Source organism: Cynocephalus volans, chromosome 10 (genome assembly GCF_027409185.1).
Source record: "Cynocephalus volans isolate mCynVol1 chromosome 10, mCynVol1.pri, whole genome shotgun sequence".
Taxonomy (NCBI): domain Eukaryota; kingdom Metazoa; phylum Chordata; class Mammalia; order Dermoptera; family Cynocephalidae; genus Cynocephalus; species Cynocephalus volans.
In genome coordinates, this window is record NC_084469.1 from 6861470 (window position 1) to 6884355 (window position 22886).

General features: G+C 42.5%; 1 protein-coding gene across 1 annotated transcript in view; it reads right to left on the reverse strand.

Annotated features, from left to right (window-relative positions):
- SKAP1 (src kinase associated phosphoprotein 1) overlaps positions 1 to 22886 on the reverse strand; it is a 232848-nt gene that overhangs the window by 12182 nt on the left and 197780 nt on the right. Inside the window, exons 9-11 of the mRNA XM_063108974.1 lie at positions 21619 to 21816; positions 13357 to 13407; positions 6115 to 6215 (exon numbers count right to left, since the gene is read on the reverse strand). Of these exons, the coding sequence (XP_062965044.1) occupies positions 6115 to 6215; positions 13357 to 13407; positions 21619 to 21816 (350 nt within the window). The remainder of the gene's footprint in view (positions 1 to 6114; positions 6216 to 13356; positions 13408 to 21618; positions 21817 to 22886) is intronic.

The window sequence follows — 22886 nt, forward strand, 5'->3', positions numbered from 1 at the left end:
GAGATGGGGTGGTGGGGACAGCTTCTGTTTCTCTTTCATACCATCATAAATAAGAAAAGATATTTTCTGGTGGTATCCCCTCACCCACCTCCTTTGGTTAGGTCAGAGGTGAATAAGAGCTCTTTGACAGGCATTGATCAGTTTCATCGCACTGTTTGGGCAGCCTGCGCCCCTGGCCTATGTTCTCCCCACTTACTACCCCCAAATTACCTCCCAAATAACCCCAGCCCATCCCCCACTCAGCTGAGATGAGGGTATGGTGCCTGAGGAAGTCCTAAATGGACACTAGATGTCACCAAACACCTCCTTTCCCTCAGAGCCCTGAAATTAAAAACAAAAAAACCAAGAAACTCTTCATTTAAAGCAATTGAAGGAATTAACTTATCTGATTTTATGAGGGTTGTTGTCACATTCAACTAAGCACACTTAAAAGAGGAAGTATTGCTGCATTCAGATAATTTTTACAACATACAGATCTCTTGGAGAGGATGGGGTCAAGGGAGAGGAAAGGTCTACATTCTTTAAGTAGCCCTTTGAGGGAGTAGGAGGAGAAAACTGGCTTTTAAAAATCCCATTATGACAGACAAGGTGTTATGTTAACATAGTCCGGGTGTGCGGGGACAGGTCTGCGGCATTCAGATGCCTAGAAGCTGGGTTTGGAGCCAGGAGCCAGTCTGAGTTTTAGTAGCTCCAACTCAGGGTGACAGTCTGTCCATCTTTGTCCATATAAGGCCCATGGCACATGACAGCATCATGTGTTCCATGTTAAACTTGACCTTGTCTGCGAGGCCCCCTGTTTTCATATCAACTGCATCAGCAGTGAAGCTTGGTGTGTTTGGGCCACGAGAATACCTTCTCACCCCAGCTAAGCCACCATGTAAGTACAAACCTTATGTGGTGCCCAACTTGTTGCTCCCAGGCTGATTTCCATGGAAATTAGGCTCTAGATAAGACCTTAGAGGAGTCTAAGACCAATTCATGAGGCATACAACCCAAGCCAGAGAGAAGTATCCTACTGGCTGGCTCAGTTTACCTTAAATGGAAGACCTCATCCAGGGACGGTTCTCCTTTCTAGTCCATTCAGGAAGTTATTCTTTCTTTCTCTCTTTAATTCACCCTTATCTGCTGGACGGCTAATGTTAGCAACATAAATTACTTTTGGAACAGGAGGCTTGTTTTTTAAATGGGCGTTTTATGAGTTATCTCTCATAGTGGAATAGGCACCTTTATTATTTAGAAAGTGAAAGACCTCGGAGCCAGAAAGACAGGGCCACTGTTCTGAAAGCTGGGACTTGTGAGCTGGTCTTATCCAAAAAGAGGCTTCTTACCTTTCTTTCTCCCACTTAGGACAAGTAACCATAGCGGTGCTGGTTCACAAAGGGGCCTTGCGATCCTCAGATAAAAGGAACTAAGCCAGGGCACAGCATTACCGCACGGAGGGTGATTCAGCACCTGCCCTGTCATGCCTGGTGCCCAGGCTGAATGGATTTTTGGAGTACACCTGTTGTTGAACCCCTGCCAAGTACTGATGGCCACTAACCCCCAAATCACTTTTCCCCGCTGTTGATGTTTAGAATGTCAGACAGGACTGAGGAGCAGCCGGTGTGTATTTCAAACACAGCAGATGGATTTTTATATTAGCTCCTATTTCATGTTCAGGCAGAGCGACTGCCACACTAAAACCGCAGCCTCAATGCTGCCGAGTTTGCTTCTGTGAGATTAATTCTGTGAAATTAATTGGGACAAGATTGAAAAGGAAATTAAAATGCAGCTGAGTGAACAGGCCTTTCAAACACCTTTTTCCTGCTCTATTCAAACTTGAATTCTGTGGTGGTCGCCGGCATCGTGGGAAGTAATTTATTGAGCGGCAGGCTCTCAGGAGCCATCGGTTACGTATGAGGAGACCTGCACCAGCGCCACAATCTGGAGCCACTGAAGAGCGCTAAACACCCCGCTGTGGCCTGGGCTGCGTCCTGGCTCCAGGGAGGAAGGAAAGCTCTGTCCCTCCCCAGAAAAAGCTGTTCAGAAATATCTGGGCCCAAAAGGAATGCAGGAACATCCGCTGGATGCAGAGATCTGCTTCGTTATTAAAATTTCCCTTAATATATTTTAAGGCCCAAATTGGAACTCAGTGAATTAAACGGGCATGAAGCTGCATGGGGCCTAGGAATGTATGGACGCGTTGCAGGGAGGTCAGCGGGAGTCCTCCTGCTGACTGTGCCATTGGTGACTGTTTCAGAGCTTGGATACATGGCTCTGGCCTCTCCTCGAAGAGAAGTTTGAAGAATCTTGAATACTGGTGACAAAAATCTCTCAAGGCAGGAAAGGCGTGGTGGGTTTCCATGCAGGCCTCTTCACTGGGTAGTTTTCTATATCCAGGTGACAGCCTCTTGTGCTTCAGAGCATCTCTCTGAAAAGTTGGTGGCAAGACAGGCCACTCTTTCTCTCCCAATTCACCAATAATTTATTGAACTCCTAGTATGTGCCCAACACTGATCCAAATGATTTACTTTATTATTAGTGGAAAGGAGAGGAATATAAAAATAGTTTCGATTTCCTAGATGCCAGGCCCTTCTCTACACAAATTCTCAAATGTAAGCATCACAACAACACTGTGAATAGAAATTATCCTAATTTTTACAGATGAGGAAATTGAGGATTTTCAAGATTAAGTGCTTTTTGGCCAAGGTCACATAAATAACCCATCTGTTATTGGCACTTACTTGCTTCCCAGAAAACAGGACAGGTGACAGGCATTTGGTTATCTAGGGGGTGCATCTTTCTTGTCCAGCCAATCATCTTCTCTAGAGAATTTTTTGGAAAAAGGATAAATAGCTGTCTTTCTGGGGTCATTCCTGCCCAAAGGCAAGACTAAAAGGTTCTCCTAAGTTTGGCCCTAGGATTCAAAGTTGGGTGACTTAAGAAACAGCAGGGGGGATGGGGGGCTGACGACAAAAGCTGTCATTCTTCCTGTCCCCTGCCTCCTCCATCCCACTCCTCTCTCTGGGGACAGCTTCCTGTCCTCTAGCCTGCCCCTCCTCTTCAGAACGTTTCTTTTATCAAAGAAAGTGGGGGAAACCAGATGCATTTTGAGGGCTAAGAACAGAAGACCTGGTAATAAGGGCTGGCCGATGGCTCACTCGGGAGAGTGCGGTGCTGATAACACCAAGGCCCCGGGTTCGGATCCCATATACGGATGGCCGGTTTGCTCACTGGCTGAGCGTGGTGCTGACAACACCAAGTCAAGGGTTAAGATCCCCTTACCGGTCATCTTTTAAAAAAAAAAAAAAAAAAAAAAAAAGAACAGAAGACCTGGTAATTAGAATTTTTGTTTTTTTGCTTACACTGAGTAAGGAATTAAAGCTAAAACACATCTGTGTGTGGGACTTAGCAGTTTTGCAGTGTCAGGCATGCCATGTTTAGAATAAGAATGTTCGAGGTGGAAGGAGCCTTTGATGATATCTGATGCAACTCCCTCCTTTTACCAGTGACGAAACAGGTCCAGGTAGGCTGATCTGTTTACGGTTGCATCTTGTGTTTCCCGGGGAAACAGACGTCCCCAGATTCCTACAACTGGCAGGCCTTTTTTGTCCAACAAAGGTTCTACTGGCCAGAGAGCAAAGTAAAATGGAGCTTTCCAGACATCATTTTCCTGGACTAAACTCAACCTGGGCCAGTTGAGTGAGGGGCAGGCTGCAGAGTGTAACTGACTCCAACAAAGGAAGGCAGCTGGGGCTACAGTGGAATGAATTTAGGATCTATATGAGAGACAATTCCAGAGAGTAGGAATGACTGAACTTCAGTATAGACAACTAGGAATGGTGCAGGAGTCTGAATTGGTTTATTTGTGCTTCTTAAAGGCAAGGGAAGGAATGAATTGGGTGGTCTTTTAAGGTTCCTTCCTGTCCAAGGACTCTTATTGAGTTAGGTAATGTAATAAAAGTAAATCCAATCCCAAATGGTCCCCAATCCAACGCGAACTGGAATGAAGCTTTTAAAGGGAAAGTGCAGTTGAATTCCTAGCTTCTCCTTTCCTCCTCTGATACATGGGGTTAGCAACAGGGGGAAGGAGGCAGCTGCTGTAGCTTTTGGGGGAAGAAATGGGCTACTACAATGTTAAGCGATGAAAATGGACACAGAAACTTCCAAAACTGTGGAGAAAGAAGTTGACAGAACTAGAATGGCAAGGTATGCTCACTGAATTAAACTCTAATATATTTGCTTTTAGTAATGAAGGAAGGGAAGAGGGGCTGATTTAAAAAACAAACAAACAAAAAAACCCAGGTGGGGTTGGCTCCCCAGTTCTTTGGGATCTTTTAAAAATACAATAGCTGCGGTAACCACAGATAGCTCTCTACTGCAGGACAGGACAGGTCACACGCACAACCCTTTCTAACTGGAGGAAAGGGATCCCCAGTGTGAAGCCATTAACAAAGGCAAAAGACATGCAAAACAAACAAAATAATCATGACGGAGAGAGAAGGCCAGCAGACAGTCTGGCTCTGTTCTTCCCCCCTCCTGCTGCAGGCACCTCCAGACAATGTAAACAGTTAATTTGTTCACCTGCAGGCTCTGGGCAAACAGAGGCCTGGTCACACCTGAGTGGATAACTCGATTACCCCTGTAATGCCAGCGTGGTAATGTACACAAATTCTATTACACGGCAAACCTTGCTTTCGGGCATTTGAAATACCAATCAGGCCAACGTCCACTCCCTTCTTTGTTTCCAATTTATTCTTGGTGCATTGGAGCTGCACCAAAATGGTACTAGGGTTGGAACTGAGTTAGGAAACCAGGAGAAATCACTAGAAGATTGTGGTCTTACTCAGCAGGGACTGCAGACCTCCCACTGTCTTACAAAGGGTAGGATGTGAATTTAGTCCTTGTTTAAAGGGGCCTGATTTGTTGGAACCACTGAAAGGTACCTTGGGTTAGACTTGGTCTGTTTCCTAAGGAGCTTACAGTATATTTCAAACCAAGACAAAACCTTGGCCAAGACAGTAAAATACATAAAATAAAGATAAATGGTAAATGATGGGTGCATAGCACATTGGGTTTTTTATTTTTCTTTATGAAATCTACATACTCAGCAATTAAAGAACAAATTATGCCTATTCAAAAATGCATTTGTAGATATTGACTGCATAGAGTGGATGTTTTATTTTATTTTTTAATTTTTAAATTTTTTTAAAAAAGATGACCCATAAGGGGATCTTAACCCTTGACTTGGTGTTGTCAGCACCACGCTCCCCCAAGTGAGCAAACCGGCCATCCCTATATAGGGATCCGAACCCATGGCCTCGGTGTTATCAGCACCGCACTCTCCCAAGTGAGCCACGGGCCGGCCCGAGAGTGGACGTTTTAATAAGTTCTTTCAGGGACAGAACCTATTATCTTAGCCTACCTATAGAATATGTGTTGTCTTTCATTACAAAGTTGATGCTAGTGATCTCCCAAACTGTAGCCCATGAGTTCTGAATGTTCTGCACATCAGTGATGGATCTGCAATAATACATAATCCATCCTTTTTTTTTTTTAAACCCAGTTCCTTTATGATCAACAATTTGTGAGATGGGTAGCTAGGGCTAGGGGTAAACTTGTGACTGAGGAAGAGCATAAAACTAGTTGCCCTGTGTGGGATTGCATTCACTGTCTTGGCCTATCAGCACTTGCTCAAACCAATTGAGATAACTCACTCTGACTCCTCCCCCATAAGTAATTATATTACAGTCTTGTTTACTTATAAATGAAATAAAAAGGCCACTTACCTAGCCAGAATGTTTTGAATAGTATTATATGGTAATAAATTATATACATAGTGATGACCTTTAAGCACAAGTCCCTGAAACAGATCAAATTTTGATTGGCATAGTTTCAGTTATTGTATCTACTTTATAGTACTTTTAAATTTGAAAATTAGTTCCTGAAACTGAGTTTTCAATTAAAACTTTCCCCTAACAGTTATAATTAAATGGGAATTTACTATATGTGTGAGGGAGCCATGTAGCACACAGAGAGAAGCGTATGACTTGGAATAATTCTGGTTATGGTGACTACATCATCAACAGTGAAAAAATTGACTTTTGATCCAGACCCCACACTGTATGTCCTTACCTTGCTCAGAATGCGGATGAGGTCACCGCGTTGGAAGGACAGTTCATCTGGGTGGTCACCATGGCAATCCCACAGACCCTGGTAATAATTGGCATAGTCCACTGATCAAAGAGAGGAGAAATCAAGGTTAAAAGGACTCTATCTTTTCCAAGATGCCACATTTTTACTGCAAATGGAAACCAGGATTCTGATATGCCCCTAGGAAACCTAAGATTCAAGGGGGGTCCGGATGAGATACAGCCAAACAATCAGTGTGAGCAAAGGACTATGGGAGAAGGAGATAATTAACTAACATTAAATATTTACAGATCACCCCTAGTAGGATGCTGCTCGACAATGTGGTAAATACACTTATTTATTAATAAAAGAAAATCAGACAGGTAATTTTTCACTTGGTTTGTGAGTAAGCCACACAGAGAGGTTTCCCACCAGATTTTCTTGGTACAGGGCATCTAAACACTCTAGCGCTTCTCTTCACTATGCATTTGAAGGAACAGGATGAATCCCTGACTTCTGCCTATTTACAAGAGAGGCTGAGTCAGCCAGCATGCTTCTGCATCGCAGCTCACATTCGGGCCTCCTCTGTAACACAGGAACTTCTTCCTGGACACTTCCCACCAGGTACTATATGAGGTAAATACCAATAAATACTGAAGTGAATAACCCAGTCTTTAAGTGGAACCAAGGGGGTGTCTCATCCATTACAACTAAATTCTGGGTGGGCTGGCCCTTTTCCAGCATCTCATTTGTAGACCCTGAACATATCTGCCAAGATTTATCTGCAAGCCCCCAGGGGAAAAGAAACCAAAGTGATCTGCATTAAAAGTGAAAGCAACTGAAGACGACAAACTAAGCTTTAGAAGCAGCAGGAGAGATTTACTGGGCTTTTCAGCAAGACTAGATGGCAATGATGCCACAGGACAGCCATCGATTCTTAACAATGAAGAATTTGTATTGATCTTCTTCTACCCGGAAAGGTTAAACACTAGAGTACAAAGTGGGAGAGGATCTGGGGATTTGAATGGCAGGAGAGCTAATGCCCACTAGACCAGGATGCTCCCTGTTCCTGAGGACGCTGTGTATGAGAGCTGTAAAGCACCTACCAAAGATGAAATTTGATCGATGGGATTCAGGAGCTGGGGTCTAATTAAAATTCTTCTGATTTGGGGAGACTCTATTCTACAGATTTCTACCTTTCCCTTCATTTGTCTTGACCCTCCCATGAGCAGTGGTGGTACTGGCCACTTGGGATGGGGGCCACGTGGACAGAGGGGGCTCAGAGGCCCTAGCCATATTTGCTTTTTTCCTACTTATTTCTAACTTATAAGCAATCCAAATAATAAAGGCACAGGGAAACAAAATCCCTGCATGTTTCTGGAAAAGAACTTTAGTAGGAATCTGAAAGTGCACAAAAACGGGAGGAATAGAACTATTAAGACTCAGATATTGCAAACAGAAGTAAAAAAGTCAACCATATAGAAACTCAAGCATGTATACACAAATTGTTCACATACGCAGTAGACAACAGAGGTCAGCAATCAAGATAACTACAGTGAAAACGTTCTACTACAGAGTTAAGAATATATTTGGGAGAAAAGGTAAATTATTGAAAAGACAAAGCATACATTTTTGGGGACATCAGTGAATGAAATATTAGAGAAGTATCAGTCCCTGAAAAGTGAAAGTAGTTTTCTCAGAAAATAATGCATTTTCAGTTGTAATGGAATTGATTAATCACTCCAAGATTTTGACTAAATTTAGGAACGAAAAGTATATTGACATCAATATTCTTCATGGGTTTATATGTGGTAGAGAAATGGTTTTTATAAAAATAGATTTTAAAAACATAATTTGATATTTCTTTCTTTCTTTTTTTTTTTAAAAGATGACCAGTAAGGGGATCTTAACCCTTGACTAGGTGTTGTCAGCACCATGCTCTCCCAAGTGAGCTAACCGGCCATCCCTATATAGGGATCCGAACCCGTGGCCTTGGTGTTATCATCACCGCACCCCCCCCCCCCCCCCGAGTGAGCCAGGGGCCGGCCCTATAACTTGATATTTCTGAATGGTAAGAAGACTGACAAAGTCATCTTGGCTTTTTTGGCCTAGCAGTTAGTCACTTTGGGAAAGGATGTGGGATAGCTCCTAAGATTATGGGTATCTTTTGGGTATATATGTAAAAAGTGATTTGATGTTGGGTATATATGGGACCCGAGGAGAATACCCAGAAAGAGATCTATTCTAGAAGCACAATAGATCAAAGGGAAAATAATAAGCAAGGAGGAAAACAGAAGCCTTCCAGGAAAAAAATAAAGATAGAAAAGGCCTTCGGTGCTAAAGGCCAAAAGAAGATAGAGTTCAGGCATGCAGGAGACAGTTTAGCCTAGCCCAAGGATAGGGATCACCAGAACTAGAACCATTACAAGACAGCTCTGAAAAACAAGCAGAATGAAGGGCTAAATACTGGGAAGAGGTTGGACTTGTTATCTAGATAGATGTTTTGTGGTATTAAGGAAATCAGCGAGGAGTAATTCCTTAGCTGGACAAGACTGGACTCTGTATTGCAGGTTCCCTGTTTAACGTACTTGTGATTTGCATTTATGTGTATGTGTGCATGCACCTTCACTAATTCATTCCTCAGCATTTAACAAACATGTACACTGCACTCACTAAATGCCAGGGACTATGCTAGACACTGGGAATTTTGTACTGGCCACACACAGGCCCTGCTCTCAAGGCTACCTTCTAGAGAGGGAGGCACCGTAAAACAGTTTATTTATTTATGATTGTGTTATGTCTGTGAAGGAGGAGTTGAAGATGCTGCATTTGATAGGGAATTTAGCATCGTCTGAGGGGTTGGGGAAGGCTCTTCTGAAGCTTTAGTTGTGTAACAAAAACCTGACTGAGGGCATGTTATTTAAAGACCTTGAAGAGGGGAAGAGGTAAGGTTGAGGAGAGCTTCATTCCGGAAGCTTGGCCCCAAGAAGAACTTGAAGACCCCAAAGTTTGCAGGGCTAGTCCAGCTTCTCCCTAAACGTGGCCAGCTCGTCCTATAAACAGGCGAATGCATGGGAGACTTGGATTTCTTGAGTAGTGAGAGGAATTGAGAACCCAAGAGTGAGGCTTGCCTGTGTAGGCTGGATTTAGGTTCCTTTAGGTTTACACTACTCTGGCAGCAGTCTGAGATCTGAACTGGTACAGCATTCTGACCATTTAATTAATTCAAAACATCCTCATTCTCATTTTGAGGACATTATTCCATCTAATTATTTTTTTTTCCAGTCTGTCCATTTGGAATGAAAAACAAAGGAATAAAGCTTAATGCCAGCATTTCTCAGTGTCTCTCCAAAAAACGTAACTCTGCACTAAATAAAGCCTGGTAATTCAAAAGCAAAGCACTAATATATTCAGCATAAAACAGACAGAGGACCTAGAGCAATAATGACACTACTAATAACTAAAACAGTTATAACAATTAACAACAATGATAGAAGCTAATGGGTATGATCACTGCATTTAAATTGCTAGTAGAGCTGAGAAGGACTTTTTCTAGAGGAAAAAAAAAAAAAAAAAGGGAGCATCTTATTCTCTTTATTCCATATAAAGGAAGCTAAGCTCCAAGAAGACAAAATGTCATAGGAAGATAACAACAGACCAAATTAAAAAAAAAAAAAAAACAGTATTGTTTTTCTCTTTTCTAGATGCAAAGCATTTGTCATTGCATGCCAACTTCTTTTTAACCAGTGATAGTCATTTCCCCTGGAATTGAGGCCAAGTTGGGGCTGGTTGACAGAGTCAATACCTGAAAATTAGCCTCTATGATGTGGAAAGTTCAAGGTAAAAGGACACTTTTCTGTCTCTTCCTCTCCTTAGAGACAACAGAACCTGAATGTGTTTCCTTCAGAGTTCAGCTTTCGTTTGGGGGGACATTGGGTGGTTCCAGAATTCAAGCTGTGACCAGGGAAAAGAGGCTAAATGGCAGGTCAGCATGTTGTTTACATTTTCAGGATGAGTAAAAGGACTGTCAGTGAGGTCTGGCATTGGTACAACTACTTAAATTATGGAAAAGAGACAAAGCGAGAAGACAGTAAAACCTGTCCTACCAGAGCATGGGACATGAGACTTGGACAAAAAAGCTAAAGCAGTGACCCATCAGAAATGATTTGAGATGTTCTCTAGGCCAGGCCAGAAAGGGCCACCAAGTTCAGTCTACTCAGGTAGACTCTGTCTGGAACTGTATTAACCATTTCAGAAGGAAAGATGAAAAAATTCACCAAGCTCCACTGACTGTAGAACCAGAGCAGGAGAGCAACCAAACAATACCGTTTGCTTATTTTCATAGCCCCTGAATCTTGAGTTTTGAAAGAACTATGGTCCTTCCTGTTAGCAGTATGATTTGGTTGTGGGAAACACTCATAGATCCTGATTTTCATCTCGTTTTCTCTTTTTATTGGGCCAAATTTTTAGCTGGTTGATGATTAACTCATTTGCTCTTGGGAAATAGGTTTGGAAAGGTAAGAGCTGCACATAACTCTGTGGCTCCCCCTGTTTCTTCTGTGTAACAGTTCATTCTATTTCATGCACTGAAGTGGGAAGAATGCCTCCAAGATGGAATGCTTATAAGCAACCATTTGCTTATAAGACCACAGTAGTGTGGTCTGTCTCTTTGGCTTAGTTTGCCCACAATTTCACAGTGAAAAAAAACCTGTTTCAGGGTCCTCCTTGGTCAGGGATTTGATGTATTTAAAGATGATTTGTGCTTCCAGAGCTGCTTTTTATTTGACATGGCACACCCAAGCAAATTTAAATACAAACAGCACAGAGTGAATTTCACTTTAGGTTACCTGGACATTATCTTTTCATGATAAAGAAGGGAGATAAGTTGCCATCACTGAAGACCTTTAGTGTCAGACTGTTAGGCTGATGGGTTGAAATTTAGTGAAAATCTGAGGTGTTGAAGAGTCGCTCATTAAAATAACCCTGTTACTAACAGTCATGCTGTAAACTGAGCTCTTTATAGATTGAACAATCAATACTACAAGACTGTGATGGATTTTCTAGGTAACAGAATAAAATAAAAGAAATTACATCTTACAGGGGCATTAACACTCAATAAGGATAAACCGAATTCCTTTCTTCCTCCTTCTGATAAGATCTAGTTGGGCCTTAAAAATGTTAGCAATTCCATCAGAGAAAAGCACAGCATTCAAGGAACAGGATCCATGGGATGCCGGAGAAAAGTACTTAGATTTGAAAGGTTACCCCGCTAGCCATAGTATCTTTTAGGAAAAAAGGAAGAAGAGAAAGGTCAATGTGCTTAATTTTCTTTTTCCTCTTTTACCTGAGAAAAACTAAATGAAGCAAACTTGGGTATCTTGTCTATGAGATAAGAATTCACACGGTCCTAGAGCTCCCTGCCTTTTAAATGCTTTCATCAGGGATGCCTGCCCTTCCCCCAGGCCTCTATATTTTATTGTTATAAAACTAAGTGATGACGTTTGGATGTTACATATTTGTTGCCGTTTCTATAGCTCCTTTGGAGAAAAAGCACTATATAAATTCAATAAATAAATAAGTAAACACAAATAATAAAAATTCCTGCCTCAGATTCTGCAGAGAGAGCGAAAAGTCCTTCTGTTTTTTAATCACTAAGTCACCAATCATTATAACTGGTGGGAAGTATAAACCATAGGAACATATTTAGAGCTCTCTATACTTTAATAACACCTATTTTGGAGGCAGGAAGCATGAGGAACAAAAGGTTTTTTTTTTAAACCTACTTGAATTATAGCTGTTGAAACAGTTAAGAAATAAATCTTCTCTCACCTCCCAAATATAACTTAGGGAGAGAGGTGGAGGGAGGAAATGAGGTGAGGGAGGAGTCGGAAACTAAATTTCGGACTGTGCCGGAAGACTGGTGCTTCCTGAATGGAGCTTAATTTAAAGTTGGCCATAGGAAGCTGCAGTTACTCCACCCCAGCTGGCCACGTGAAGTGTTTCTCTTCTGCCCTGGCGAGGGAAATTGGTTGAGAAAAGACATATGTGGGACATGGGTTGGTCAGAACAGACTTTCTGTTGGAATTATGTGCAGTAAGTAGGAAACAGCAGAAAACAGGTTTCAGAATGGGCTAAATTCCACGTGCGAGGTATCAGGAGGCGTGTGGAGCTATGCGTCCTCCCCGCACCACCGTCGCCTCGGCGGCTTGCTCTCTCCTCTGCTTTGGCCCCTGACTTCTGATGCTGTCTCTTCACTGCCTTTTCTCTCCCCTGGGAGAAGTTGGACCCTTATGAAGTTGGGTCCTTCATAAACCTTCTAAGTATTCACTTCCTGAACCAGGAAAGGGGTCTTTGCTGAATGGCTAAGAGAAAAGGTGCAAGGAAAGGAGGAGAGAGGAGAATGGAGAATGGAGAATGGTAGGGTCAGAGAAATGGAGAAGGAGCAGGGGGGGAAAAGGGAAAGAATTCCTAGCTTGAGATTCTCATAGGTGCTCTAAGAAAAAATCAACTGGTATATACATCAGTCATGATTCAGACTCTGCTGATGGAATGAATGCCCTTGAGGAGGCCCTTGCAAGGGGCGGCGTTCCTTTACCGACAACAATGGAATAGGCCCTTGGTCCACTTAAGGAGGCTTCAGGGGGGTATCTGACCTTAGAAGGGATGGGCTCGCTAACAGCCTGAAGCGTGGTTAACAGTCTGGGATGAATAAGATGTAATTTTGTATTCAACAAACCTGTTACATATTCATTTCCAAATGTGCCTGGAATCGAACCAGGCTGTCAGAAGTCAGCCTCATCAAGCAGTTCTATCCTTCTCCCCTGGTTCACTTTTCAGATCTGACACATTTCCATTCCCCTCTGAACTTGCAATCTCCGGGCCTCTCAGAGAGGAGACATTTCCATTCTTTCCATTCTCAATCCTCTGATCTCTTAGAGATGAGGCAATTCTATTTTCACTGTACTGATTTAAGAAATACTGATAGGAAAAAATAAATATCTGGTCTGGCTCTCCAGGATAAATCTAAGCTGTTCTGGGAACATTAATTAAAGTGAATGGGTGGCCGCTTTTAAAGTTAAGATATTTCCTTATTCGGTCACTTTATTTGGGGCTCTTGGGGTCACGCACCGGTACCCTCTTAATTATTGAGTCCATTAATATTTGTAGGCTGGGGGAAAGGTGCTTTCTCTAGTAGGAAGCCTGAATGTCCTACCCAGTGCCTGTACATGTATGAAGCTCTTATACCTCCTTTTTGTCGAGTGCCACTGTCATCCTCTTCCAGATCATGCTCTTCATCTGAGGGGATAAATGATCAGTATTAGCAATTAGTAGTTGATAGTCTCATGTCTCATTTTCTTAATACTGCGGGGTCTTTCTCTGAACTCATCGCACTCTCTTCTTTAGGAGAAGTTTGAGTACCGTGCTCTTCTTTCTTCAAAAAACCATCTGTCACCTTTGAGCTGGCCCTCTCCTCTTTCCTTTCCATTCGTTTACTCACAGCAATTTGAAGTACTCACCATACGCAAGGTGCTGCACTAGGAGCTGGGGACAAGCAATGGACACGACTGACAGGAGCCCTGCCCTTGTAGAGCTTCCAATCCATTGGATTATTCATGTGCCTGTCACTAGCATACTAATCCTTTTCCTCAAATCCTATTTTTCCTCCCCTTCTGAAATTCTCTTCAAAATGTATTATCTCCATGCAAGCTTTCGCTCTGGTTTTAAGCACTCCAGAGTTAGGATGTTAGGGTGTATGCGTGTGAGATTTGGAGTGGGTGTTTAAATTCTCTGTGATTAATTAGTCCTTAATGTATCCATCCTTGTTCAGCTGTAGCAGAGGCTGGTCATGTACACAATTTTATGTTCCTAGTACTTGGGGCTTGTAGTTATCTTTTTACTGTTTTTATTCAGCCGGCCTTGTTCATTAGAGTGTAAGCTCCTGAGGGCAGTTGGAATGGTCTTTTAATTAATTGCTGTAGATTCACAATGGGTTCTAAGTCAATGCTAGTGTCTAACTCCAGTCAAGTGTTTATATGGTCAAAGTCATAACATGATTGGCTAAGTTTCTTACCCTCATTAACCCGTTTCATCTCAGGCTTGGTACTACTTGATAAAAGAGGAATTGGGCCTTTATAAAGAAAGTATGCATACCAGAATCATATTTTAGCTATTTTATACATGGGGCAAAATGAGCAACAATACACTCGCTAATTTTCACCCCCACCACGACCCCTTTCTCTCTCTCTCTCTCACACACTCACACACACACACGCACGTGTACACACACGCAGTGGAGAGGGTGTGATAGGCAATGTTTGGAGGGCTGAATACTCAGTTTCTCCCAGCGGCACTTACTTTCCTCTCTCTTTCTGGGTTTTCTGGCATTTACTTGTCTTGCTTCTCCATAGTTTTATTACTAAATAGAACTTTTGAGGAGATGGTCTAGGGACAACCCCCTCTTTTAAAAAAATATAAGATTTATATGGCAATATGAGTTCTGATATGTCAGAATGAGGGAAGTAAACTTGAAGCTCATAGGTAAGAAGAAACAGCATAAAAATGGTAAGACACTACAGAATATTAAAGAAGTAATTGATTTCACATGAAAAATGATGCTGTTCCCTGCAAAAATAAAAATTAAGAGACTGACACCTTTTACCAAGATAAATAACAAAAATATGTTTGCTTTACAAGATGCTATGGGAAAAGAAGCACTTTGACTCAACAATGCCTATCTCCATGTATGATCTGTCTGGCAGCAGAGAATTTCCTACTTACCACCTGTAGTGCTCCCCAACCCCACCCTGAGAATAAAGATGTGAGATAATGGAGGAGTGAAATCAAATATAGGAAATAGATCATGCTGAAATAAATCGCGTTAAACATCATTCTTTGCACATTGTCTTCTCATTATTTGTCCACTTCCTTCCTTCCTCTGCTATGATGCTTTTCCTTTTTTGACATGGGACTGATTTTACAGGATTGAAAACATTAGAGCCAGACTTGGTACATCTTTGCTTTTAGAGATACCCAATAATTTGGACAGAGAGCAGCTCTTTTGCTGATATCAAACAACTCAATCACAAAGACCAATAATTTGCTGTGCTCAGGCACTTTTGCAGAGAGGGTTTATTCTACCTCTGCTGTCTGTGCGCAGCTGTCTCTTCCTCCCAATTCTAATCAATGTAAATTGGGTCAGATCTCCGCTGTGAATTACAAATTGGATCTGAAGTTGGAGGGTCACCGTGCCTGCTAGTCCACCTCCTTCCCACCACCATTAGATGGGAAGCTACACCAAAGATCTTTTCTAAATAAATCAGACTTTATTGTAAAACTCGGCCACTGACGAGACATAACCTCATTAGCATTGATTTTAAAATAAATTATTGAAAGTGGCTTGCCTGCTCTTTGCATTTGTAAAATAGGAGAATGTAAATGTATTTGCAATGATAAAAATGAAAACTAAAACTTGATTCCTTTATCCTTTCAGGCAATAGCACTTAATCTAGTCATGATATAAAAGTGGAAAAAATAGAAATCTGTTTTATGCAGTTCAATTCCAGACCAGATACTCTCCATCGCGCCTTTGGAGTCACCTAGAAAGAAAGAAAAATGCTGGCCGAAGAGCTTACATATCATTCATCGCCATTACTAAGCTCTCTGGTGATGGATGTGAACGGGGAAGCTTCAGTCCCCACATCTGTTCTATCTAATGTCCTTCCCGGGTGGCTGGAAGTGGGCTCAAGTCAAGAAACCTCTCTATTGATGGGCTGGGTGCTGTGCCTCTAGGGCCTTTGGAAGACTGAGTATGGGGCACTGTCATGTAGTGAAGGGAAGTGCCTTCTGCAGCTGGCTGTGAAAAGCACACCCCTCGACACCTTCCCAGCTCTAGAGGGCACAATATGAACAGAGGGGGAACAATTTATCTCTGATATTTCCATGAAACCAAATTGGTAACTTTCTTTTTGGTGGCTGGCTGATGAGAAGATTCGAACCCTTGACCTTGGTGTTATAACACTGCACTCTAACCAACTGAGCTAAGCAGCCAGACTACATTGCTATCTTTTGAACTCCAGAGTCAAGACAACTGATTATATGGCAACAGGAAAAGTCTTTTTGCTCACAAAAGGGGGTGGGTTAAATAGCTACATTTCTCATTTTTATTAATTTGTAACATGAGGCTTTAATTTTAAGAGACTATTTTGAAAAACATTTAGGCTAAAGAGCTTGTTGAACTTCCTTATATGAATATTATTAGGCATTTTAGTGTTACATCTACTGAAATACATCTTCATTTAACAGAGAATTAAAATTTATGTGCTAGCTCAACTTTAAACAGTAATAGATTATAATGGTCCCTGCTCCTAACAGGGCATATGGGACCCCAACCTTACATAGGTTTTAAACAAATTAACCTCTAAAGATTACTGCCCACTTATTACATTAAATGCTCTACTTGATCCCCAAATATCTCATCTCAATTGGGACAACAGCTGAAGAAGACTCTGTTAACTGTGTGAACATGTAAGAGAACCATGGGGCATCACAAATGAGAGTCAGTATCCAGAGAGTCGATTTCAATCAACATTCTTGGCACAATGTCAGGGACACTAATGAGAGGCTGAGAGAACAGGACACTGAATCCACCTCAGAGGGACAGAGAGGAGCCAGCTTCTCATGACACCTGGCTCCTTCCCTGAAGTGCTGCTCTGACACCCTTCTGACATTGGCTAAACCTGATACCAGAAAGAATAACATTAGAAAAAAACGACTCGATCAGAAAGAGGGGAAATCACTTCCCCAAACAAAACAAAACACAAAAGCTTAAAAAATGCCAACTGTATCAATGTACAACCAGATGTCAAGGTGCTCTGTTGACAGATGCAACAGAAATACAGATAGATTCAAAGTGCAAAGGGAACATGCAAAAAGGAAAAATAAACTGTTTTACAGCGTGCACAGATATGTTACAAATCCATGAATGCTATAGCACCTCCTCAGACAGCATGGAAAATACAAGCAAGATTCTAATAACACATTTAATTCTCTGTTGTGTATTTGGTAATCTCAACTGTTACCTCAAAATATTTACAACCTATCTCCATGATATGGTCTTGATGTATAAGATATTAAACTCAATTTGTGCTAACTGCAACAGTTGGAATGCACCGAATTTAATTTCACAAATAATAACTGAGCACCTACTAATTGGGGAGAAAGACCTGAATACAAATCACTATAGTAAGGGCTAAAACAAAGCTTATTTCCAGTTGAGAATCTGGGAGGTTGTCACTGAGGAGACACATCTGAGCAGAATGTGTAGGATTTCATAGGCTGAGCTCAGGGGGAATATTCCAGATAGAAGAAACAGCATGATTCCGGTTTTGGTGTAGCTGAGCAGCACAGGTGGCTCGGTGTGTGAGAGAGAAAAGGCCAGGAAGCTCAGGAGAGACCTGGTGATGGCGTTGACTCTTCTCTGATGTTTTTTCTTCTTCATAAACTTGGTATTTTGGTCTCTGTTTTTTTTAACTTTGTTTAGACTTCTTACTATCTCTATTCCCTCTTCCTGTGGGTCTGGACAACTGTACAAGGGGAAAAATATTTCCACAAAATGCTTGTTTCCATTTGACTCAAATTTAAAAAAACAGATATATGCTTTATTAGAAAGCAATGTGGTTTCTGAGTGTACAAGTGCAGGCAGCATCGGAATGTGCACAGGGAGGGCTCTTTTCTCTCTCTTTGCTTGCTCTTCTGAAATCTCTCGAGAGGACACAGCCGGATTCTGTTGCCGTCGCAGCTGCTACAAGGCCCCAGTTACAGCTCTTCGGTGGTCTCAGGCGCCTTGCTGGATTCCAGCCTTGAGGCCCCAGACAAAGAGAAACCTGATAAAAGTTGTTCTTTTACGGCATCTTGAATCATGAAACAGGGCCTATGCTAGCTTGTAAAGAAACTTCGGGGGGAGAGGGGATGAGAGGGGCTCAGGGAAGCCTCCCAGTCTCTACACATGGCTTTAGCCTTTCTTTGTGGTAGTCCCTGCAGTTTAATCTACTGCAAATGAGATCGAAAAAATCAAGGGTCCCCATATGCTCCACATGGATGTTCAGAAATCCCACCAGATACCAACCTTGAGACCATATTTTCCAGAACTAACATTTTTGTGGTCCGTCTGAAACCATGAGTGCTCTGGTTTTCCCTTATGGGGAAAAGAGTGCTAGCCACATAGCAAATGCTAATTATCCCATGATTAATGTGATAGAGTGCTTTTAATTTGATGACTCATGCCTTATTTTGATTAGGAAAAAGCATTTTTTTATTGACTTGGTATGTGTTACATATGCTTTGCTCTCTACTTGGAAGCCTATCTAAATTATACTCCAGAAGGGAGATCTCACTTACATGGCTTTCCCCGTAGAGAGAGCGAGGGCTTGTGTAGGCCCCATCCCAAAGAGGAGGATTAGCAGAACCGTCAATGCTAAGTAATCTCCACAAAGCACATTTACCTGTTATAATGAAACAAATGTTAGAGCCCTAATCATTTGACTATTGATGGGTGTGCAACGTTAGCACAATCCGACTTTACCATCAGCTGTCCCTCCACCAGCACCTGGCCTCGCAGTAGAAATGGGCCTGAGCAGAAGGTGTGCCCCACATTCCATCTGCTCAGGCTTTTCAATTTCACCTGCTTCTTACACAGAGCTGGAAATGGCCAACTGGCTGGTCTCAGGTCCGGTCGGTGAGGGCGGGTACCTTGTCATCCCTCAACTCTTCAAGGAGATAACATTTCCTATTTCAACACCACCAAATTAACAATAGCCAGCATTTACTGAGTGCTTGCTGTATGCCAGGGCTCTGTGCTGAGTGCTTTAAGCATATCAGTTCTAGACTCCTCACTGCATCTCTTTAAGATATCTACTCTTGTCTTTCCCATTTTATAGGGGAGACAATTAGACAAAGGGAGGAAAAGTAACTTGCTCAAGGTCTCACAGCTAGTAGGTGGTAGAGCAGATCCACCCTGATTTGAAGCCAGCATTTGTACCTGAGATACCATGCTTTCTTTCACATGCTCGGTAGGAGGTCTTGTGAGATGGTGGCAGAGGGGAGACAATGTTAGGCCCCCTCACATTGCACCTCAATTCTTCCAGGACTGGTGGTGTGGCACATGCAAAACTCAAATAGCAATTTCAGAATTAAGAAGTAGCAAGCTGAGTGGAGTGGACAGGAAGCTGGGTGATGGGGACTATGGCTGAAATATTCATATAATTAAATGCCAATATATGCCACCTCCAATGCTGTCTCTAAGAACTATGATGGTAGAGGCTTTTGGGAAAGAACCTGTTGGCTGGGTACGGCATTGTCCTTTGGAAACTATAGGCAATGTAGCTGCTTTTCCCTAATCTGCAGAGAGAGACCCTGGCTTTGCTACTGGGTGGCCTTCCTCATTTCTGATGGACAGTTGTTGTGGGCACAGGGTAAGTGGCTTCTTCGAGAAAACAGACCAGTCTCCATGCCCTTGGGTCCACTCCAACATACAAGCTGGCAGGAATTTTGGAGGAATGCCCTGATACCTGGGCAGTGCTACAATGGCCGAGGATAGGAGTCAGGGGATGGGAGAAAGATCGTTGCTGAGAAGCCAATCATACATTTATTGCGCCCACCGGGGGTAAGGCGAAGGCCCCAAACTCATCTCATTTTCTGAGGCCCCTTTCTCTTTACTTTCCTTTGACCTATGTCTCTGAGCATCAGCCCTGTCCTCCCTGGCTCCTTTGAGAACTAAGCATGGTGCATGAAAAGGCCCTTTCTTTGCACTCCAGAAGGCTGAGTGGTTCAGTGACGTTTTCCCAGAGCTCTTTTCCACAGCTGTAACCCAAAGTGGAGTGTCACCCGGATATTTCTTCAAGCCTGGGCAGGAGTGAGCCCAATGTGAGCTCACTAGGAAGATTCCGGCAAGTGGGAAAGTGCATCTCCTTTTAGGGAGTCTTGTGAATTAGATCCATTTCTGCACCCTGCTGTTGCAACGGAGCAGACTGTGAAAGGGAAGATTCTCAGAGGAGCTGTGTTTTAATGTAGCAATTTGATTCAATTTTCCACTCTATAAAATTACCCATCACTGCTCGTTGCTTTCTAACAGACACCTTCACTCTTAATTTAACAATCCTATCGAATTCTGCCAGGGAAATTGGAAAAATTTATCACCTGTGAAATTTTATTTTCCTTTGGTTGTATCTGTTTTTGTAAAACTTCATTAACGACGATGACTTGCTGAGGAAATTATCATTTTTTTTTTTAACTTCAGACACAAGAAATGGCTCGACCTCAACCAAGATACATTTGCATAATAAAACACAACAAAAAGGCTGGGGAAGTCGGGACTGGCAGAGGTTGGAAGCGCTAGGAGAAGAAGCAGGCTCTCCTTGGTGGGTGGGTGAAGTCCCCATCAGGGAGGAGATGTGTGGCCACAGCCCCGCTCCTTGACTCAGGAAGCAATGACGTGGCTTCTGCCCCAGGGCAGAGACCATTGCAGTGTGCAGAGAGTTGGACCCTCTTCTTAGGAAGCCTTGCAATGCAAGTTGCTTGTTGAAGATGTTTTTAGCAACCAGCAATGTCTTCAGGGGCCTGAGTGTTAGATTCACCTTAGTTCCTAAGTTCATCTGGGATGGAGGTTTAAATTGCTATAAATTTAGGCTTAACTTGAATTTCTCAAGAGAGAACTGAATTCCTGGCAAATTTCCACAGGAGCCATCTTTCTGAATGGACCTGAAGATTCAGCATTCCTGTGGTCTAACTACCTCCCAATTAAAAGGCTCAGGCTTCAGTTTTCCACGGTCTGACCCCCACTGTGCTCTGCACCGTTAACCAGCTGCTGTAATCCCCACCAGAAGTGGCTATGCCGAAGCAGTGATGACTAAACATTTTTTGAGATGCTACTTATCATCCCTTGGGAAACAGAGAGAGAGCGTAGAACTGCCGTAATGGTGGGCAGAAGAAACATGCTAGGCTTATTCTTAAGAGAGATGATTTGATTCATGGTATATCTGAACTAGGTAATAATGAGTTGTGCTCTATCAGGATTTTACTGTATTACTAAGAATTTTGCCAGCATTTATATATTTCAGACTTTTGAAATCCTTCATAATTTTGAAGCAACTTTCCATTATTTTCACAATTCACAGAAAAGAAGTTGAAACTATAGAGTTTTGATGACTAACCCCCCAAATTCACAGTAAACCAATGAAAACCAACATGAGCATTCTCGACTCATTTACCTTGTCAATACATGTGAAAAATTACTTCACATGGCCCAGATGAAAGACGCCCCCTGATCAAATACAACTGTCTCCCAGAGCCAGGCAGAGCCTCTGCAGCGGGAACCATAAGTTTCCCTCATTCTCTCCTTCCGAGGATGCGGGTTGTCTTTGGCTTCCTTTAGAGTTTTCAAAGTCATATTCTTCTACCATGTCAAAAGTTTCTGAAACTAGTGGAAGGTAATTGGAAGACAACATTTCTCACCTGGTAAGATTTCATAAATTTCCTCTTCTTCTTTCTCCTCTGTAGACTCTTTTATCCCTACACTCCCAGGCAAGATAACGGGTCTGCACTGTGCACCAGAATTTGGGGCATCGAAACCATCAATATCGTCGTACATTTCTTCTTCTTCTTCTTCCTCCTCCTCCTCTTCTTCATATGGAATGGTTAAGGAGCTCAGGTCTGCCAGGACACAGATCACGATAGGGAGAAAAAGAAAAGAATAAGGCAGGGAAAGAAAGAGGGAGAAGGAGGAGGAAGGATGAGAATAAAACATGTCAAAAGAAAATGAAACACTAGGTTAAGTGCTGTTATTTCTAATGCAGGCCTTGGTGGCAGGAAATCTACAGAAAAGGCCAGACTAGCACTGCATCAGGTTTAAACCATCAACATAAATCCTTCCTTGCAATAAAACTTGATCAGGATGAAGCAGCCCTGAAAAGTATGGGTGTGTGAATGAACACACGAGGTGAGGCAAGAAAATAGGCCAGAAGAGGAAATGCCAGCGTGCCACGCACTGCCCATCGAGTAGAAAACTGGAAGGGTGAGTCACGGCCTGTGGTTCTCCAGGGCGCACAAACCGTGGGAACTATGGTGGCTTCCTTAGAGTACCTGAGCACTCAGAAGCCCATCTCCCCAAATGATCTCACTGCAGAATTTCAGACTTTTTTTTTTCTTCTTATTTTTGTAGAGAGAAAAATGGGCAAAAATGGGAGAGGAAAAGAAATGGGGTATGGGAAAACATAGCAGTAACACAAGACCAAATGGAATGGCTGAATGACGCAGTTACCACGTCCTTCTGCAACAGTACAATCTGGCTGACCTTAAAGTGGGTCACAACATAGCGGATGTTGAGCCGTTACAGCACTGGGGAGCACGGGGGCAGGGGAGGGAGATTGGTTTTTTATTTTAATGGGGAACTGGGAGGGTTCATTCTCTGACGTGTACCCGAGTGCTCTCTGAAACCCTGCCGAGGGGCCTCTGCAGGATGGGCGAATGCAGTCAGCGTACTCTGGGGAAGGAAAGGATGGAGAGACATCCAACATTCATTTCAAAACACAATAAAACTGTTTGACTTGATTAGGCTTTTAATAAAGATTCTGCAACAATTTTCATCTGAATTCTGATGCCACCACGTATGAGGAAAGGATCAAAGACACATTTGTGGCTTTAACCATATGTTATTATTTTGTTTGTTTTAAAATAAGATGGAATGAATAATTTCTTCAATGTGGGATTCTGAAAGTACCACA